This window comes from Gadus chalcogrammus, chromosome 16 (assembly GCF_026213295.1).
Source record: "Gadus chalcogrammus isolate NIFS_2021 chromosome 16, NIFS_Gcha_1.0, whole genome shotgun sequence".
NCBI lineage: Eukaryota > Metazoa > Chordata > Actinopteri > Gadiformes > Gadidae > Gadus > Gadus chalcogrammus.
The window spans coordinates 20913374-20933373 of NC_079427.1; the positions used below are offsets into that span (position 1 = coordinate 20913374).

Here is a 20000-nt window from a genome sequence, read left to right on the forward strand (position 1 = left end):
GAGTTTTTCGCGGGAGAAAACCGATGACAAGTTTTTGTCGTGATGACAGCCAATCAGCGTTCAACAGCGTGATAACTGAGTGACATTGTGTAACGTAACAGCCAATCCGCGTTCAGCCGTCAAACTCAGTGCAGTGAAGTCCGGGTGAACCGCGGAATGGAGGAGAAAGTGATTTTTGCAGTTTGCGACTCCCGGAGCTCTATATATAATAGTATATAATATATTATATACTATATTATAATTGTATATATAATATCAGGCCAACAGCTCTGTCGCCTCCGGATGGGCCGTCGCGTGGGGGAGCTCTCATAGGGATGGGCTTCTCGGGGTTGTTTACCGGCATTGCTATCAATAATAATAATAATAATAATACATTTTAATTTAGAGGCGCCTTTCAAGACACCCAAGGTCACCTTACATAGCATATAGTCATCATACATTTTTAAAAAACAAGACATTGTGGAAAAAATAAATAATAAATAAACATAGCAATAGAAATAAATAAAACAAAAACAAGACAAAACGAAACAAAGAAAAAAAAAAAAATCAAAACAGTGAACAGTTAGACGTTGTGTGCGAGTTTGAACAGGTGAGTTTTGAGTTGTGACTTGAAGGTTGTAATGGTGTCTCTGGCTGTTTTATGTGTGGGGGGAGGGAGTTCCAGAGCCTGGGTGCTGAACAGCTGAATGACCGGGCACCCATTGAAGTGAGTCGTGATGTGGGGATACATAGTAGTCCAGCAGAGGTTGAGCGGAGGGGAGCGGGAGGGAGTGTATTCTTGGAGGAGGTCGCAGAGATAACTGGGGGCTAGGTTGTGGAGAGCTTGTAGGTGAGGATAAGGGTTTTGTATTGGAATGCGGTAGTGTACTGGGAGCCAGTGAAGTTGAATGAGGACAGTGGTGATGTGGTCAGATGAGTTGGGTGCGGGTGATGATCCGGGCGCGCTGAGTTCTGAATGATCTGCAGTCTGTTGATGAGTTTTGGTGGGGAGTCCGGTGAGGAGGGCGTTGCAGTAGTCTATGCGTGATGTGACAATGAGTGAACTAGGATTTCAGTGCGGGATTGGTCAGTGATGGGCGGAGTCTGGCGATGTTTGCGGAGGTGGAAGAATGCAGTCCGGGTGATGTTGTGAATATGGGGTGCGAATGAGAGGGTGTTGTCCAGGATGACGCCGAGGCTCTTTACTTTGGAGGAGAAGGGTACTGGGAATCCATCGATAATTATGAGTGGAGCTGGGGTGTGTTGTGATTTAGGTGAGGGTGGATTTGGATCCGATGAGCAGGGCCTCGGTCTTGTTTCCATTGAGTTTCAGGAAGTTCCTGCTCAACCAGCTCCGGATCTCTTCCAGGCACGTGATGAGGGAGGTGGGGGGGATGGCAGCGGTGGGTTTGGTGGAGATGTAGACCTGTGTGTCGTCAGCGTAGCAATGAAAATGGACCCCGTGGTGACGGAGGAGTGTGCCCAGCGGGAGGAGGTAAGTGGTGAAGAGGAGTGGACCCAGACTGACCCTGGGGGACACCCAGTGAGACACCTGAACACCCAGACTTGTGGTTGCTTAGTTGAGACAATTGTTTGACGGCCGTGAGGTAGGATGTAAACCAGGAGAGTGCAGCACCAGTGATCCCAATACCAGCTAGGCGGTTCAGGAGCAGAGGGTGGGAGATGGTGTCGAATGCTGCGCTGAGATCGAGGAGGATGAAGAATGTGAGTAATTCCAGAGTCGGCTGCAAGGAGGAGGGTCATTGGTGATTTTGACTAGGGCTGTTTCAGTGCGTGTGTTTTGGACGGAAGCCAGATTGGAACGGTTCGTGGAGATTGTTATGTCGAGGTGGGACTGTAGTTGTGCGGCAACCACCCTTTCAAGTGTTTGGAGATGAAAGGGAGATTGGAGATGGGCCGGTAATGGTTAAGGTCAGTTGGGGTCAGCACCAGGTTTTTTTAGGATGGGAGTGATGGCAGCCAGCTTGAGAGTGGGGGGTACGGTACCAGTAGTGAGGGAGGAGTTAATTATGTTGGTGATCATGGGGGAGATGGACGGAAGACATGCTTTGACAAGGGAGGTGGGAAGAGGATCGAGCTGACAGGTGGTGGTTTTGGCTTTGCGGATTAATTCTGAAACGGTCTGTTCTGTTACTAGGGTGAAGTCAGAGAGGGAGCTGATGAGAGGTTGGCCAGAGGTGATCATCCAGTGTGGGTCATCAGAGGGGGTGCGAGATGAGGCCAAGTTGTTGGTGAATGGTGTTGATTTTAGAGCTGAAGAAGTCAAGGAACGCAGTGCATTGGGTGGTGGAAATGTCTGGAGGGAGAGATTTAGGAGGCTGAAGTAAGTGGCTGACTGTTGAGAAGAGGACTCTGCTGTTGCCTGTACCAGTTGCCTGTTGATGAGGTTGGAGTAGTATGAGGTTTTGGCAGTGGTGAGGGCATTCTTGTAGTGATGGAGGTTGGTCCGAATACATTTGGCGGTGTACAGTGAGTTGAGTCTTATTGTAGAGTCGCTCCAGTCGACGACCAATGGCTTTGAGCTGGCGCAGATGAGGAGTGAACCAGGGAGCAGTGTGGGTGAATGAGACTGAGCGGGGTTTTCAGGGGGGCCAGGGTGGTGAGGGAGGAGGAGAGGCAGTTATTGTAGTGAGTCACCAGGTCAGTCAGGGAGGAAGCTGGGGGAGGGTTGGGGTAGGGAGCTGATCATGGTTGGAGAGGTCTGTGGTGTTGATAAGTTTGATGTTTCTGAAGGAGATGGTCCGTTGTTCCTTGGTTTTGTGTAGTTGGGTATGAATGTCAAAAAGTACAGCTTTGTGGTCAGAGATGGGGAAATCAATGACATCAAGGTTAGTGGGAGTGATGTCAGTGCAGCAGATTAAATCCAGAATGTGACCTTTGTTATGGGTTGGGAGGTTGACATGTTGTGTGATGCCAAGACAGTCCAGAAGTGATGTGAAGTCATTAGCAAAAAGTACAGGATGGGTTTGTCAATGTGGATGTTGAAATCACCAAGGAGGATAACAGTGGGGGACATTGCACATACAGATGTAAGTAGTGATGAGACATTCATTGAGGAAAACGGCGGAGGGTTTTGGTGGTCTGTAAATGGTGACAATGATAGTTGGTTGGGGCCTGAGAGTTTTACAGCTAGACATTCAAAGGAGGAATGAAGGGGGACTGTGACAGTGGTGACTTTGATGTTATCACGATGGAGGAGAGCAAGGCCACCCCCCCTCCCATTAACCGGGGGTTTACTAATAAAAGAAAAACCTGGTGGGACAGCTTCATTTAGATGGGAGAAGTCATTTGGTTGTTGCCAGGTCTCAGTGAGGCAGAGAATATCTAGGACTCTGGTCAACAATAAAGTCATTTATCAAAAGGCCTTATTACTGAGGGATCTGGTGTTCAGCAGACAGAGTTTCAGACAGTGAGTGGAGTGTAGCAGGTTGCTTTGAGCAGAGGGGACAGTACACTGTGATTGACGGGACTGACCGTACGGGCTGTGCGAGGAGGGGGGGGGGGGGGGGGGTCTGGTTTCCGGTCTTGTGTGTTCCAACGGTTTATTAGGTAGGCCCATCTAATAAATCTCTGTCTAATCAATGCTTCATTTTGTTTATGTCAGTTTAATTTTGTTAAAAGTTGAATGCAAATGAGCACTGTTAGAATTCCAAAAGGCACAAGCTCTTACTTGGCTGTTTTCAGTCTGTGTTTTTAGTTGTATGGCATATAATGATGGCATTTGAGCTTAAAAAGCGAAACATATATCTTTTCGTCTAGACCAATTGATTTGAAAATGTAAAATTTCCTAATACTAGAAGCACTTCTGATCAGATATTAAAGAGATGTAATGCAAACAAACACATTTATACTTATTTTCTCACCCAATGAGAATCGATAAGAGAATCGATAAGGAATCGGATCGATAAGCAGAATCGGAATCGGAATCGTGAAATTCTTATAAATTCCCATCCCTACTGACGGTGCAGTGGGCACGAGGCGTTGGTGCGTTTGAGTATTCTCTGCGAACCGACTCGGATCTCTTTTTCAGCATTGGACTGAATGCCACATAAATATATAATTATGTTTTTGCACGTTTGCAACGTTTAAAAGTTCAGGGTATAAAGTTCAAGTATATGCCTCTACTTGTATTGCTTAAGCTAATAGCCTTTTGAGGCAGTGTTTTTTCTGAATATTAGTGTTAAGGGCCAATAATGCTTACTATCATACGTTAGTTACCTGTCTGTGGACAAATTTGTATGCAGTCACATGTAAATAACATGTTATGATGGTGTAGCCATGCATGTTGTTTTATTGTTAATATGTCAATTTGTTTTTTATTGAAAATACTTTGTATAGATGAATTATCCCCAAACTTGTCATCGTAACATCTTTGAAATAAACATGACTTAACATGGCAGATACCTGTGTATTGTTTATCATATGCGGTAAGAGTGTAACGTTTTCAACTCAGTTCCTTGGTAGAACCTAGTACAGTAAAAATCACTTCTGATGGAAAAAAAGATGTGTATGAAAAGCACTTTTCTTATCTATTTTTACTAATTATTGTTTAAAATGTACGCATACATTAAATAGATAGCGTATAAAAAGTGGACAAAAAAAAGTGGAAAAAACTGCACAATGGGTTTAGATCGTTATTCATATCTGTTAGATGTTTCCCCATGAGGTGTAACCCCCCGCACCGTTTCGAAACCTACACATCAATCTTGCTGTAACTATAGGGTTGCTGCCTTCTTCTTCAATCAATGCCCGGCGAGTGGTTTGCAGAGATCATCGTAAATGGCATTTCATCTGGCTAAATTAGCCGGCTGTTGTATCACCTTATTCTATTGATGCTACCCTAGGGATATGTGATTGTTATCAGATGAAAATAACTCACATTGTTGATCTCACTCGAATTAAATTGGATGTCCATTATACCAGGCACAGCATCTCGTAGCTTTATCACTGCACCGTGAACAGCGCTTCTATTGGCTCGTTCGGCACCTCGCCCACCTCTGACGTAGAAGGTCCCGCCCCCGATACTTCCGGACATGTGTTCCGCTTGTCATGTCCGACCGCAACCAAAACAATAACAGGGACGCATATATCTTTTGCCTAATAAGTTTAAATTGTCATCATTAGTTAGAAATCCGAATCTTAGAACTATGTTTGAACATTAGCAGGACCGTTTTAATGTACCAGAACATTTGTAGTATCTTTGCCTGTGAGCTGGCGCTCCTCGTCAAAACGCAGTACGCCTGGATCAAAGCAACAGTTACCTCAGTAGCTTTGGACAAACGCATGTTTTGCCGAAGAAGGACTTTGGTTAACCTTTGAGAGCCGCCATGGGGTCTGTTCGTTGGGCTTTTCGGTATGGTTCCTGGACACCGACCCGGTCCGAGTGGCTTTATGCGGCGCGTTGTATCCAGCGAGAGGAGAAGGAGAGAATTGGACAGTTCGTTTTTGCCAGAGATGCCAAGTCAGCAATGGTCAGTTTGGGCTTTTGTTCTTTTTTTTCCAGTAGTGAATAACGAATCGAAAATGATTTGGAGAATGCGGGCATCGATCCCGCTACTTCTCGCATGCTAAGCGAGCGCTCTACCATTTGAGCTAATTCCCCTTCCTGCCCTTTTCAAAACCTTCTCCTTCTCTCTTTACTGTCCTCTAGGTTGGTCGGCTGCTCCTGAGGAAGTTTGTGTGTGAGAGGATTGCAGTTCCCTGGTCAGAGATCCAGTTGGCACGCTCACCCAGAGGGAAGCCGTACCTGGTGCTGCCAGAGGTAGGCTGATGATGTAGTCTGAATACAATAATCATGCAAGGGTCTTCTATTTGTGCAAAGGCATACTTAAGTTTTGAGCATAATGGGAGAGGGGCATGCTCTCCTCCAAGCGAACAACTCCCTTATCAATGACGTTATTCTACACTATAAAGCAATGGTCAGATCAGAGGTTTAATGGAATTTGCCATGATGCATTTGAATCAATGTTTCACATACAGTATATGAAAGTCAGCATTGGATCATATCACCAATAAGGAATGTTCAAGCAATCCAATTGTACTTGAGCTGTGAAATTAATTCCTGTTTTATCTGTTGTTAACACATTAACTAAATGGTTGTCAACCCTTTAGTTATTCTGTGTTTAGAAAATTGCAAGTACATTTTAAATTCTTGCCGTGTTTAACATTATTTTAAAGATATGGTTGGCGAGAAACCAGCCAGAGCAAGGTACATTTTGAAATGTATCTTCATTATTTTCAAATTGTATCTACATTTTGAAAATAATCCTATGACCCCACCTTCAGGCCTCCCTCAAAAAGCCACTCACCAAAAACAAGTGATTAGCTCTCTAGCTTTTACATTTGCTCTGCTATAGCTTTTTGGAAGACTCCGGTCATGTGCAGTGAGTGCATGGACAGAGAGTGCGCAGGTAGGCAAGTATAGATAGACAGGTTTGCTCTCTTCTCTTTTCACTTGGCCTGAATAAAATGATTGGACAGGGGTACTAAAGGCCTGCCACAGCCATAGATACCGGATTGTTTTATTTTTTTAATATTTTCAAATTACCATAGTGCCTTTGATTTATTGGTTGCTGTTGGAATGTAAAGATAAATGAACTAATTTGACAAAAATGCCCCTAAGATAACCTACACTAGCTTTAATGTCTGCTTTTAGGCCACCACCACCCACACACCTCCGTTAAGCAGAGAAGCCCAGAGGTGGAGTTTCAACATCTCCCACCAGGGGGAGTATGCGGTGCTGGCTGCAGAGCAGGGCCTGCAGGTCGGGGTGGACGTTATGAAAACCACCATGCCAGGTACTTACTAACAACTGTATACATATCAGCCAAAACTCATAATAACCTATCCATTGAGGTAATAGAGCAAATATATTTTTTATTTGGTGACCGTGTCTGTCTGTCTGTCTTTTCTGTCTCTTTCTCTTTCTCAGTTCAAATCTTTCTGTCATCTTACGCATTTTATCTTTAACCAGGTGCCACTTGTCTCTAATTACCTCTAATCACACAACAAAGCTACATTATGGTGTTTCCTTATCCTCCAGATACACTTGCCTGATGGCTGAATTAGCAGTTAAGGGCTTGTTTTATGAGGTGCTCATATTTCATGGTATGTTACAGTTGTAGAAGTATACGTCAATAGCTGCAGTAAAAAATTATGGATGAATAAAAATGTGATGTTCAGTGCATGGCAGCTGGTTCCACAATCAAGGAACAGTCTATGAGACACATTTCAAGCCAATAGCATGAGGAAGAGATGGAGCATCGAACACATTAAATCTCGCTTTTAGGGATATTTGATATTTGGGATGGTCCTTTCTGTTTTACATGTTAGCACACCTGTCCTTTCTGACCATCAGGGTCTTGCCAAGCCAGTCAGTGAACGATTGTTTATCCTAGCGTTGCTGTTTTCTTTACTCCCACCAGGTGTCAGTATTGCCCAATTTGTTTTGTGGTACAGTTTGGATGAGGCACGTTCTCCGTGATGTGTTGAGCACGGACTGTCTGTTCACAGTTGATCTGTGGACATTCCTAAAGGATTATCTGTCTTCACCAGCCTCCGAAGCATAACAGTATCTCAATATCCCGACGGTATAACTGATTGAAATCATGAAGCATAAATGACAGCAACACATTGAATCGAGTTTTCATCCATGAATCTCATGGACACATTTTTTTTTAATCAAAGCAATGTTCTCAAATCGAAAATGTAAATGTACCTAATGGGGGAAAGCGAGGTTTCAGTGGGTTTCTGTTGGCCCTGGGAGGGAATATGCTTTCAGAATAATTATCAGATGTGCGTTTCTCCTCCCTCCCTCCCCCGCCTCATTCTCGCCCCCACCGTCTGCTCTTTATCCTCTACTTTCTCTCTCTCCTCCTCTTCTCTCACCCAATCTGTCTATTCCCTAATCTGTTCCCCTCCTCTTCAAACCAAGCTTCTACCTGTGTGTTTGTGTGTGTGTGTGTGTGTGTGTGTGTGTGTGTGTGTGTGTGTGTATGTGTGTGTTGTGGACACACATTTCATGGTTTGCCTCTCCTCTCTCCCCCGTCCTCCCTCTCTCCCTCCTCCGACGGCAGGTAGCAGCTCTGTATCCCAGTTTTTCCGCATCATGACTCGTCAGTTTACGGAGTACGAGTGGAGCGTCATCCAATCATCTGGCTCAGAACGCCAGCAACTCGCCGCCTTCTACCGCCACTGGGTAACTATAGCAACCATATATATTGGACCTGGCAAAGCATTGCTTGAGGATTGCAGAGGCCGCAAAGTTGGGGCTATATGCGTGTGTGTGTGTGTGTGTGTGTGTGTGTGTGTGTGTGTGTGTGTGTGTGTGTGTGTGTGTGTGTGTGTGTGTGTGTGTGTGTGTGTGTGTGTGTGTGTGTGTGTGTGTGTGTGTGTGTGTGTTTCCTAAAAGGGGAAACAGTCGTTATTTCTAGAAAACACATGCATGTGTTTTTATTCAACGAGGATGCGTTTAAGAACATGCACTACACCATGACAACACTTTTTTTCTCTTAAATTCTTTCTCCATCCTTTTTCTCTCCCTTTCTTCTCTCGTACACTTTACTCTCTCCTTTGCTCTTGCTCCACACCTCTATATATCTTTCATCTCTATGACTCTCTCACTCACTCGATCACTCACTCACTCACTCACTCACTCACTCACTCACTCACTCACTCACTCACTCACTCACTCACTCACTCACTCACTCACTCACTCACTCACTCTCGTGCTCCTCCTCTTATTCTCTCTTTACCTTTTTCCCCTCTGTCTACCTCTCTCTCTCACTCCCCTCTCCTTCGATCCATCGCTCGCTTGCATTCCCTCCTTCCCCCCTCTCTCCGTCCCTCCCTCCCTTCCTCCCTCCGTCCCTCCCTCCCTTCCTCCCTCCCTCCCTCCCTCCCTTCGTCCCTCCGTCCCTCTCTCCCTCCGTCCGTCCCTCTGTCTCTCCCTCCCTCCGTTCCTCCCTCCCTCCGTCCGTCCCTCTGTCTCTCCCTCCCTCCGTCCCTCCCTCCCTCCGTCCGTCCCTCCCTCCCTCCCTCCCTCTCCACGCTGCCCCCGGCCCCAGATGGACAGGGCCGGTGGCGGTGCGTGTGGCGAGGCCGTTGTGAGATTGAGAGGGTGGCACAGAGACGTCAAGCTCCGATACCAACGACATACTGTTGACTAATGGCAGTGCTCTACTGTTGCCATAGAGATTAGCCTCGAAACGCTGTTACCTTGGCTATCGAGCAGGGCTTTTCGCTAGGAACCGCGCGATTCTGCTAAAGCAAGCACAAACCCAGACACACTCACACACAAACACACACAGGGATCCTTCTGGGCCATTTTCTTATCAAGGCCCTTCAGGTATTATGCAATGCTTACAGTCGCGCTCATGCGATCGCACCTCAGGAAGTTCTTTGGCATTGTAGGCCCATGAGTCCGCTGTAGGGGTTAATGAGGCACATTTGGAATGCACCCATTCATGCTTTGCTCCTCGACACAGCTGACGAGGGGAGGTAACCCTGAGGCTCTTCTCCATGCCCAGGCGCTGAAGGAGAGCTTCATCAAGGCCATTGGCACGGGGCTGGGCTTCAACCTCCAGAGGGCGGAGTTTCACCTCTCCCCTCAGCCAGTCACAGAGGAGCAGGGGCAGCACCGGACCATGATGCATCTGGACGAGGAGGAGGAGGACAGCTGGAGGTTTGAGGTATGCAGTGAGGGGTGGAGAGGGGATGGGGATGTTGTGAGTCTTTCCTGTAATAAAGGTTTGAAAATGTGACAGCAATCGACTGTTGTATTACTCAAGCAGGATGCGAAGAAAGATCTTTGTGATTTTGTTGTTGTTGCTGTTGTTGTACCGCCGTCATAAATCAAGTAGGCAGATGGGAGGAGAGCAGAGATAGACAATCGTCATACTATAGTGCAGATTGGGCCCACGGCTGCCATCAGTCATTTGAGTGTGTGTGTGTGTGTCAGTCAGTCTGTTTTCCATATCGGAAATATTAAAACGTTTTATCCCAATTAGATTTGTGACTCAGAAGAGTCACGAAACAGATTATTCTGTGTTTTAATGGTATGGACGGGATATCTGATTCAATATGGATGTATGCTGTGTGAATATGTGTGTGGTTGGGTGTGTGTTAGATTAGGGTCATCTGAAGTCCATTCTCAAAACATAGTTAACCCAAGAAGCATGAGGGCCGGGCTCTTTACCAGGAAAAACCTGGTGGAGCCTAAGTGAGTGCCTATGTTTTCCTGCCTCCCTTTTTTCCCCCCTCTTCCTTCTCCGTTTTGTAGTGTGAGCCACTGGAGAGACACTTCAAATTGAATCCAAAGTGGCCTTATTTTGAGAGGATATGTCGATGTGTGGGGGGACTGCTCTCCAGAGATTCAGGAGAGAGTTCAGGAGAGAAGTCCCTCGGTCGCCACGCTGCTGTCGTCTCTCACACCTCCTGCTCCCTCGCCACAAGGCCCCCGTGCCTTCACCCCCTCCCACTCCTCTTCCTCCAGCCCCATCAATCGATCTCTCTCTCTCTCTCTCTCTCTCTCTCTCTCTCTCTCTCTCTCTCTCTCTCTCTCTCTCTCTCTCTCTCTCTCTCTCTCTCTCTCTCTCTCTCTCTCTCTCTCTCTCTCTCTCTCTCTCTCTCTCTCTCTCTCTCTCTCTCTCAGCGTCACTAGATATAACTATAGAAACACCCCCATGTCAACCCTATCCCACCTTCTGTTTCATTTCACCAATGACATTTTTATATTTACCTTGTCATTAGCCCATCCTCCTGGGTATTTTCAACACCTACCTCACCAGCTTCATTCTACACCAGTTCCTTTTATTTGTTCATCTGCGGCTCCTCTTGAGTGTTCAGTGATGTCAGCCCCACCACCGTACTCCCTCCCATCCCCACAGCCTTGCATCACGTCCGCGTGAGGGCAGAAGACAGGTAATCACTTAGTGTCATCGGTTCCATGGGAGGCTCTAATGCGACTTTGGTGTCTGTGTTTTCACACCCGGGAATAGCTGCTGCTGCTGCTACTGCTGCCTCGCTTCCTCTCGGACCGCCGAGGTAAATGTTAATGCACCACTTCCTTCAGCCCTCTAGGCTTAAGTGGGGGAAGGGACAGGTGGCAGTGGTGGTGGTGGTTTGTTGGGGACCACGACACACCGCTATGAGTGCCGTTTAGAACGAGGTCTCATCAAGAAGGACGTGTGCCAGAGGGGGGCGGTCACTGAATGCGCTGCATGCCCGGGCGCTTATAAAGACGACAAGAAACATGTTCTTCACAAATATATTTCCTCCCTATTATTTTTCATTTTTGAACGACAGTTGTGCAGCTGGGTTTTGATCTCTATGTGAGTCTGTCCTGATGACTGAACGCTGCCCGCTGTTCAGCATATCTCACGCATGCGCTCTATCCATCTCCTGCCGTGCCGAGAGAGGGGGGGAGGGGCTCAAAGCACTGGCGGCTCGATCGGGGAGAAGCTGAACAGTAATAAAAAGCTTAAATTACAGCTAATTTATGCATTTCAGTAGTGCTATTTGTGTGTGTCTGTTGTTCTTCAGGAAAGCTTGTTGGATGCGGACCACCATGTTGCCGTGGCGCTAGGACTCCACAGCCCTCCTCCTGCTGGGGTGAGGACACACACCGCACAGCACCAACACAACCCTCCCCTCCCGCCATGTAAAACACAGCAGTCCTGTGGTGTAGCCCCCCCCCCCCCCCCCCCCCCCCCCCCCCCTTTGATCTCAAACCCTCACCCGTCTCCCTCACAGCAGCCCAGATGCCCGTCACCCCCTCCCCCGACCGCCTTCACCCACCTGACGTTCGGTGACCTCATCGCTCAGGCCACGCCCCTTAGCGAGGAAGACCCCGCCTACTGGGACGGCTTCCAGAGCAAGGGCGAGGCCCCCCAGAGACAGAGCAGCAGGACCCCGTCAGAGTGAACGCCGCACCTTCCAGCGCGGCGACGGAGCCACGCCACAGCGGGCCAAACGCACCCGGAGCGCCTCACAATGTCCGGGAGATGCAGGGAGGAAGACCGAATGGACACGGGTCCACACGCATGTGTCATCCTGCCACGGGCTGGTGCTCTGATGTACCCAGGCACACGTCTTACCGTGACCTGCTGGGCTGTGGGTCGCTCCGGAAGGAACGACGCACATTGGAGGACGTTTGGGCACGCTGGACCTGTTGCATTACTGAGTGCTGGAAAAACGCACGGTTAATGGGTTTCAATGTGCTAATGTGTGTAATACACTCACTGTGTGCACTGTTTGATTGTGGTTGAGTGATATGTTGTTTGACTAATTGGGTTGTATTTTTACGATCACATTTCGCCTTGAACCCCCAGCTACATGGGAACAGATAAAGAAATGTAAATGAAGTCTTGGTGTTCTTCTACTTATTTCTCAGGTGTTTACCTGTATGTTAATTCTGTCTCTCGCCATCCATGTCTCTTATCAACCTGTGTGTGTGAGTGTGTGTGTGCGAGTGTGTGTGTGTGCGTGTGTGTGTGTGTGTGTGTGTGTGTGTGTGTGTGTGTGTGTGTGTGTGTGTGTGTGTGTGTGTGTGTGTGTGTGTGTGTGTGTGTGTGTGTGTGTGTGTGTGTGTGTGTGTGTGTGTGTGTGTGTGTTAGTGACTTATGCACTACTGCCTCCCCTCACTTAAATCCCTCTTCTATAGGCTTTACTAATATGCATGATTGATCATGGCATGATTTTGTGGGTGTAAGAAAAAAATATCTTAACAAGCAATATATATATTTATACAATTAAACACGCTATTTAAAAAAAAATGCATGAGCTTAATGTAAATGTTCAGTAATAAGTTGAATAACGCTGACATTTTCAGTGTATTAGTACATTGAATTGTCCCATAGTGCCATTCCCTGTGTCTCCATCTCTCCCCTTCAATCATATCTCCTTCCTTCTTCCTTGACCCTGTGGTCGGACTCCATCTTCCTCCAGGTCAGCCAGGGCTATCGATTTGAGCGCTGGCCTACATGTTTGCTGCCGCTGCCTCACAGACTTCCTGACCATATCCGATAATCGCCAACTTAAATTCCAGTATACAGGAGGGGAAATGGCCTAGCATCGAACATAGTCAGGGGTCAAATGATCTGTATGTCTAAGGCAGCCCGGTAGCCGTGACCTCCCTCACTCCAGCTCACCTCTCCACACTCCGGGCTAATGCCTCAATAATCACATGGCCCTGCTCCCTGCCACGCGGCGCCTGAATCACACTCCTGGATCATACATCCAAGCCAAGCCCGGAGACCTTTGCAATGAATACTTTTATTGCTATAGCAAACACAGCATCGCAGAGGAACTTAAAAGAAATGTTGAAACACTAGTGCAATGCTATATTTCTATCTGAAATTTTCACTGGGTCCAGTGAAGAACTGCAGTGTTTTGACTGGTCAAGCACCCTACACCCTTCAATCACAACCAAATATAGCAACAACTGGATCCTTATATAGCTTTTACTTATGGGCACTGGCCCACCAAAACACGCCTTCACAGTCACACACATTCAAGTCGGGCATGATGACAGGTATCAATGCGTTTCACTGGAGGTTAAGTGAGTCGATGGCTCTGCTAAAGTGTTTGAAAAAAATCTGGACGTGATTTTATACATGCTGACCTTTAGCGGGATGGATAATAGCAGAGACAGACACGCAAGGAGCTCAACATGAGGCCTCCCTCGAAAAACACTTTGATATGTATTATATTCCGTAGCACTCCTGGACCCTCACAACACCAGGACCTGTCTGGCCTCTGCCCCCCCCACCGTGCTTTCTCACATATTTATTTTTCCCCTCATCTCACCTTTACAACTAAATATTTCTCCCTCCCCTCTCTCTCTCTCTCGTCTTCATCCAATCCACATCTATTGATTGTGTTGTGGTAACCCTTTATTGCCTTTGTGACCTTTTGAGCCTGATGAGAAAGAGAGCTAAAAGATGGGTATTGATATGATCCCCTGCACCCATTTGTTATGTTTTGAAAAATAAATATTTGCGGGTGCAGTCATGAGAACTAGAGGTTGCAACTAGAGCTTCCCTCCAGGCGGATGCAATTAGACCTGATGTTCTCTGTGGCGGTCACACTTGGACTGGACTTTAGGGTTAGATCACAAATATATACATCTATATATACATATATATATATATATATAGATGTTTCACTGTTTTCCACCTTCTATCCCCAATGAAACATGAGTTGCCACTTAGTAAGCACGTCAATGCATGGGATGTGGGATGGAGAAACAGTTTCATTCATAATTAGGGGCCCTATTAATTAACCTATTGTCTGAGAATCAAAAAAATCACCAAGACATGAGGGTCATAATTATGCCCTTTCAGCAAGCACAGCATGGGATTAAACTAAAGAAGGAAAGACATCCAACCCAAATGTATTTTAAGTACACCTCATTGGTTTGGATTTATTCTGTGGTGGAAAGTGGTCGAACACAATATGCAATTTTATCCTTGTAAATTGTGTAACATTTTCTGAATTCTTTCCTTAAACTTTAATTCGTCATATCTCCCAAGAACGTTACTCTTCTGCCGAACTGTCAACAACGTCATTTTGAAAACTGCAGAGACTGACTGTTGAGTCAAATATCAGCAGCCCTAACTCTGGCTGCAAAAATAATACTGATATTGTATGTGCTTTTCTGGAGTATGGAGTCCTGGCTGTTCCTTTGAGATAGCTGACAGTTTAAAGTGTAAGTAGTGGAGCCACAACATTTTATAAAATAAAATGTGTGGTTACTTTCGGAATATTTCAGACATGGAAATGTCCACCTCCGTGGGCCTGATTTAGCTTGACAGACACGGCATGTGTAACTGGTAAATTATTATCCGTGTGTGCAATTAGGCCCTCATTATATTGTGATGTATTTAGTAAATGGCTGCCAAACTCAAACTCATCAAAAATGTTTGATCACAGAGTCATAGCACGTTTCACACAATCAAAGGGCATGCTACACACATGCCCACATGAACACGCACACACCTAGATTATCAAAAGCATCTGTGTCTGTTTACCATTCTTAGCTTGAGCTGATTAAAGATGTTTTCATTTAGACTTTTCACCAGTTGCCAAATTTATGTTTCTGTGTTTGTGTGTGTCTGTGTGTGCAAATAATCAAATGATTATTTGCATGTTTTAATGACTATCTTGAACCCTTTATATAATATATATAATATTGGTAATTGTATGCATGGCAATTAAGTTAAGTTAAGTATTATGCAGATGTCCTTCATGCTGGATGTCATTTGTCGAACCGCTTCACCCACATGTGATATTATATTAACTATATTGTAATATAATTACTATTTCTGATCGTTGCAATTGCTTTTGTGGTGCATAATTGTGTCACTCATCCGTGAATATGAATCTTTAATATCATTCATTTATATTTTAAGATTATCTAATGAGACACACTCTGACAATTATTCATAAACTATGGGACAATTAGCTGTAATGGGGCACCAACAAAAAACGAAAGAGAAGAGGCAACCTTTCCAGGCAAATACATTTTCTTTGAATAGTGTGAAGGGTTGTGATTGGCTGCACCTTGTTGATCTGGTTCTAGCTGAAAAGCGAAACTTAAACAACAGTATTCTTTATAAAAAATGTAATGTTCAGACAGATGTTTGTTCCCCTTATCATCCACCTTATGTCATAAGGGATATGGTGAATTGTCCTTGACTTTCTGCTATACTAAATACTAAACTGCACGTACCCTTTAAACAAACACTACCAACCGTGAGATCAGGGTGCAGGGCTGAAGAGAAAAATCAGCAAATCAGCACAATTAATTAACATAATTGGGCATAAATTGCTATGATTACGCTGCAAAATATGCTGATATATTTGGACTTGTAATTGAGGCATGGGTGGGTGATAGTTTAGTGTGACCTTTTTGGGTGTATTTAATCCGTGAATTTATCTTTCACAAATATATGTCTGGTAAGAAGCTTGTGTTGCTGAGGAATCTTCATATCCACAAAACACAATGACTGCTGAAAGTAACTGCAAGCTCTGGCACTAAGGCAGATATGCTTCTGCATTACAGACATATTATGGATTAATTTGGCCATCCTCTCCCTAAATGATAATGACAATCTCAAATTAATCGCCCAATCAATTGTGTTGATAATCAACCAAAAATATTTTTGTTCTCTCTCTGCAAGGCTAATTGCAAATGTATCAAAGTCTGCTTTTATTGATCTGTTAAGACTTTTACCATTAAGACTTGAGTTTGATAGGACTGTCGCCCATATATTTGAGACTTGATTTGGACTAAAGCCGAAAGACATGAGACCTGACTTGACCTTGAACCCTAAAGGCTTGAGACTCGATTTGGACTTGCATCCTAAATACCTGATGCTTGACTTGACCTTGAACCCTAAAGACTTGGGACTTGACTTGGAATTGAAAAAAAAATGTACTACTCTATCCTGCCTCTGTGTCCTGCGCTTGGGTTCCTTAGCTTTGACTGTAACAGTTAATCTATTTTAATAGATGATAATAACTGTAGAGTAACATTGAATATTTAAAAATGTGGGTCAATATATAATCATGTTGGGTTGTCGCACTCCATCCCTCTCTCTCTCTCCCTCTCTTTCTGATAAGCATACACATTCATGTGGTCTGTGCTTTATACAGACACACATACACACCTGTATGAAAACACGTATGCACTTACAGTCTATGCCTGTTTTCCATGTTGTAAGTGGAGCAGCTTTAGCCAGTCAACTGCACTAACCTGAACCTTGGTGTGTACGACTGTGTGTCTGTCTGTCCAGCCATTCCGAACTAATGCAATCTACCACTGCAGGCAGTAGATTGCATTGGTCGCAAGGGCAATGATAGAAAAAGAGAAGAAGAGAGAGTGAGAGAGAGAGGGTGGGTGGAGTGTAGTGGGGTAGAGAGAGTGGAGGTAGATAGATAGGCATATATATATATATACAGAGAGAGAGAGAGAGAGAGAGAGAGAGAGAGAGAGAGAGAGAGAGAGAGAGAGAGAGAGAGAGAGAGAGAGAGACAGGAGAACAGGAGACTATAAGGGAGAACATAGACACAACTAAGGAAGAGAGAGAAGAGTGGAGAGAGTGAACACACTATGACCTAGGTGTAGGACACTTATGTACATCACAACCAGCAACAGTTGTGTTCTCCACCCTGAGCCGTTTCCCCTTTCACGGCGATGTGAAACCAACGTCAGGGGGAAGTGCCACACAGAATAACGCTCACACACACAGTACACACCTCACCGCCTCCTCCGGCTACTGTGGTTCTGTTTGAGATAAACATTTAGGAGGTGAAACGTTCAAGTACAAATCCTCAACAAGGCCGCGTCTTTTTTAGCCGGTCGGGTCATTGTTGAATGTTACATGAGAGGTTAAACTGTCCAATGGCACACACCCAAACACACAATCACACACAGGGCTGAAGAAGGGTACAATGGCAGAGGGATGCAGACGAGCATCAAGCTTCACCTAATGAGGAGGCTTTACGGTCAACAAAGACACAAGAGCCCTCAACGGAAATGAGCACATTTATACACTCAGCGGAATAGCGTGTGTGTGTTTTCGTGTGTCTGTGTGTTTGTGTTTATGTGTGTGGGAGAAGCACGTCTTCCCAGTTCAAAATGATTACTCCCCATTTTTTGTTATATTTTTGTGTCCTCTCTTCATTTCCTTTCATCATTGCTTTGTTTGACCCTCTGTATTTTGACAGGAAGATGTAATGTCATGAGTTACAATTAGTTTTACACCTAAAAAAAAAGGAAATAATAACAAAAAGCCTAATACCTAAAACAACAACAAAAGAAACAAATGTTGAAAAACTTTATTTTTCATCATGTTAGATACACAACACTTTTAAATCTGATTGAATGGCAAAAAATATCTTACACATAAACACAATGTGCACGTATACAGACACGTAACGTTACTAGTTAAACCGTCTCTGGGACCTGAGGGTTAATAGCCCAAAACTCCACCCACGGTGCCAGTGATGGACTCGTGAACGATCTCCACTTTTATTTGTATAAATAGTTGTTTAAAGTATTTATGCTTGATGAATAACGGCTAAGCTTATGATTTATGCAGGCTAGTGAACGTAAATGCATAATAGCGGCTTCAGATCAGTCTGAAACCGGTAATTTGATTAAAGGCAACAATAGTTGTCTTTAAGTTCAAACCGACAGGTTGAGAACTTATAATAATTCGGTAATATTGTAATATCTTTCATAAACCTTCCCCTGCTGCTCCCAAAACCTTCCAAGCATACGTTAAACATACACAGAAGCCCTCCTCTTCCTCCTCTTCTATCAGTACAAACATTCACATCCTCACACACATGGCAACAGTGGGAATTTGTTTGAACAGCTGAAGAAAGATGGGACAGTTCATTTAGGTCAAAGGCCACACAAGGACTGTTTCTTTCGTACTGTGTGTGTGTGTGTGTGTGTGTGTGTGTGTGTGTGTGTGTGTGTGTGTGTGTGTGTGTGTGTGTGTGTGTGTGTGTGTGTGTGTGTGTGTGTGTGTGTGTGTTTGTGTGTGTGTGTGTGTGTGTGTGTGTGTGTGTGTGTGTGTGTGTGTGTGTGTGTGTGTGTGTGTGTGTGTGTGTGTGTGTGTGTGTGTGTGTGTGTGTGTGTGTGTTTTTGTGTGTGTGTGTGTGTGTAAGAAGACAAGGAGAAACTAGGGGGAGGAGAGAGAAACATTCCGATCCCATGTTCTCACTTTGATCTCCAATTGGTTTATGAAGCCCGCTTTTTTTATATTTTTGACAGTGAATTATTCATCATTCCAGTTTGTTGAATATGAACAGAACACCACAGTCTGATATCACATACATCACTGGTGTGTTTAACAACACGTTTTAATCATGGTGGCCTTGTGCGTTGTCCTTCACTGAGACAATCCCATGACGACCGCACTGTCAAACAACAGAAGAAGAACATCTATGCATCAGTCTCTTTATTTGGCGAGTGTGTTTGGAACATTCTGATTGATCCCCTCGTACTCAGCTGTGTTTATGACAGAGATGAATCAAGAGGCTTGGCCAGACAGAGGTACCTATATGAAAAGAGCCATCACAGAGAGACAATGAGAAATTAGATTCTGGATCTTAAGTGAAAAAGCAAAGGTAATTCAAACATAAAGAAGAAACGCTGTAGTCCACACCATTACAGAGACAAAGTCCAGTCATTTTAAGTTACTGCCTTTCTGTCTACACTACTTCCAGAAGGAAAGAAAGAAAGAAAGAGTGGACCAGAGATCCAAGCAGCTGACGGTACAAGTGATGACATCCCTGATTCTGAGCCATTCCTGTCTTCATCCATCTGGTGGGAGTCTCTGTACCATTTCTGCAAAGGTTGAAAACGTTGTAAAGGGCATGGGAGATATTGAAGATGTTGCTCTGCGGTCACTAGAGATGAACTAAACACAAACACTATAGAGGGGAGTACATGAAGGTCGCTGTACAGCTCATATTGAGACAGACCAACTCTAGCCAGCAAGCAAACGTTAAATCATGAAGACGTCTATGTCTGGGTTCTAAATTCCCACAGTGTCATCCTAGGCCCCTCCCCTTCATAACTTTGCCTCACCCTCTCAACCAATCAGGACCTCCTGAATCAACAAGATTACAATTGGGCGAAAACGTGCAGTGTACATCTATATCTCTCATTCATGCTCTTTTTTGCAACTTGTTGCAGCCGTCCTTCATCCTCTTAACCTCCGAGGCTCCACCTGTCACCGGAGACAGAGACGGTGTCCTCCAGAGCCGAGGCACTCCATCCATGGTCACAGCACCATGGATGTGAATCATTAAATAATTAAATGGTTTCAAATCGCTGAATGTATTTACTATAGAAAATGTTGTGGTTCATTTTAAATACTAGTCCCTCTTATATAAATAATCTAAATAATTATAACAAATAATATAACTTATTTGACAAAAGTCAAATTTTGGCCAAATTCTGATAGCTAACCTAACTCTAT

At 44.9% G+C, this 20000-nt stretch overlaps 1 protein-coding gene across 2 annotated transcripts; it reads left to right on the top strand.

Moving 5' to 3' along the window:
• The first annotated feature begins 4809 nt into the window (after positions 1-4809).
• On the top strand, positions 4810-12455 carry LOC130405856 (L-aminoadipate-semialdehyde dehydrogenase-phosphopantetheinyl transferase-like). Of its 2 annotated transcripts, none has more exons than XM_056611125.1 (7): positions 4810-5471; positions 5651-5761; positions 6656-6797; positions 8076-8197; positions 9528-9689; positions 11542-11610; positions 11755-12455. In XM_056611125.1, exons 1-7 carry the CDS (start codon positions 5328-5330, stop codon positions 11920-11922), a joined length of 918 nt encoding a protein of 305 aa, XP_056467100.1. In that variant the 5' UTR covers positions 4810-5327; the 3' UTR covers positions 11923-12455. The 2 variants fall into 2 exon arrangements, with proteins under 2 accessions (XP_056467100.1, XP_056467099.1); XM_056611124.1 differs by having other exon boundaries at positions 4811-5471; positions 11752-12455.
• The last annotated feature ends 7545 nt before the right edge of the window (positions 12456-20000 follow it).

Bases quoted from the DNA above. Each gene is read 5' to 3' on its own strand.
- LOC130405856 (XM_056611124.1), top strand. From the start codon at position 5,328: ATGGGGTCTGTTCGTTGGGCTTTTCGGTATGGTTCCTGGACACCGACC. The intron at 6,798-8,075 runs GTACTTACTAAC...CTCCGACGGCAG, and splicing joins TATGAAAACCACCATGCCAG to GTAGCAGCTCTGTATCCCAG. The intron at 9,690-11,541 runs GTATGCAGTGAG...GTTGTTCTTCAG, and splicing joins AGGACAGCTGGAGGTTTGAG to GAAAGCTTGTTGGATGCGGA.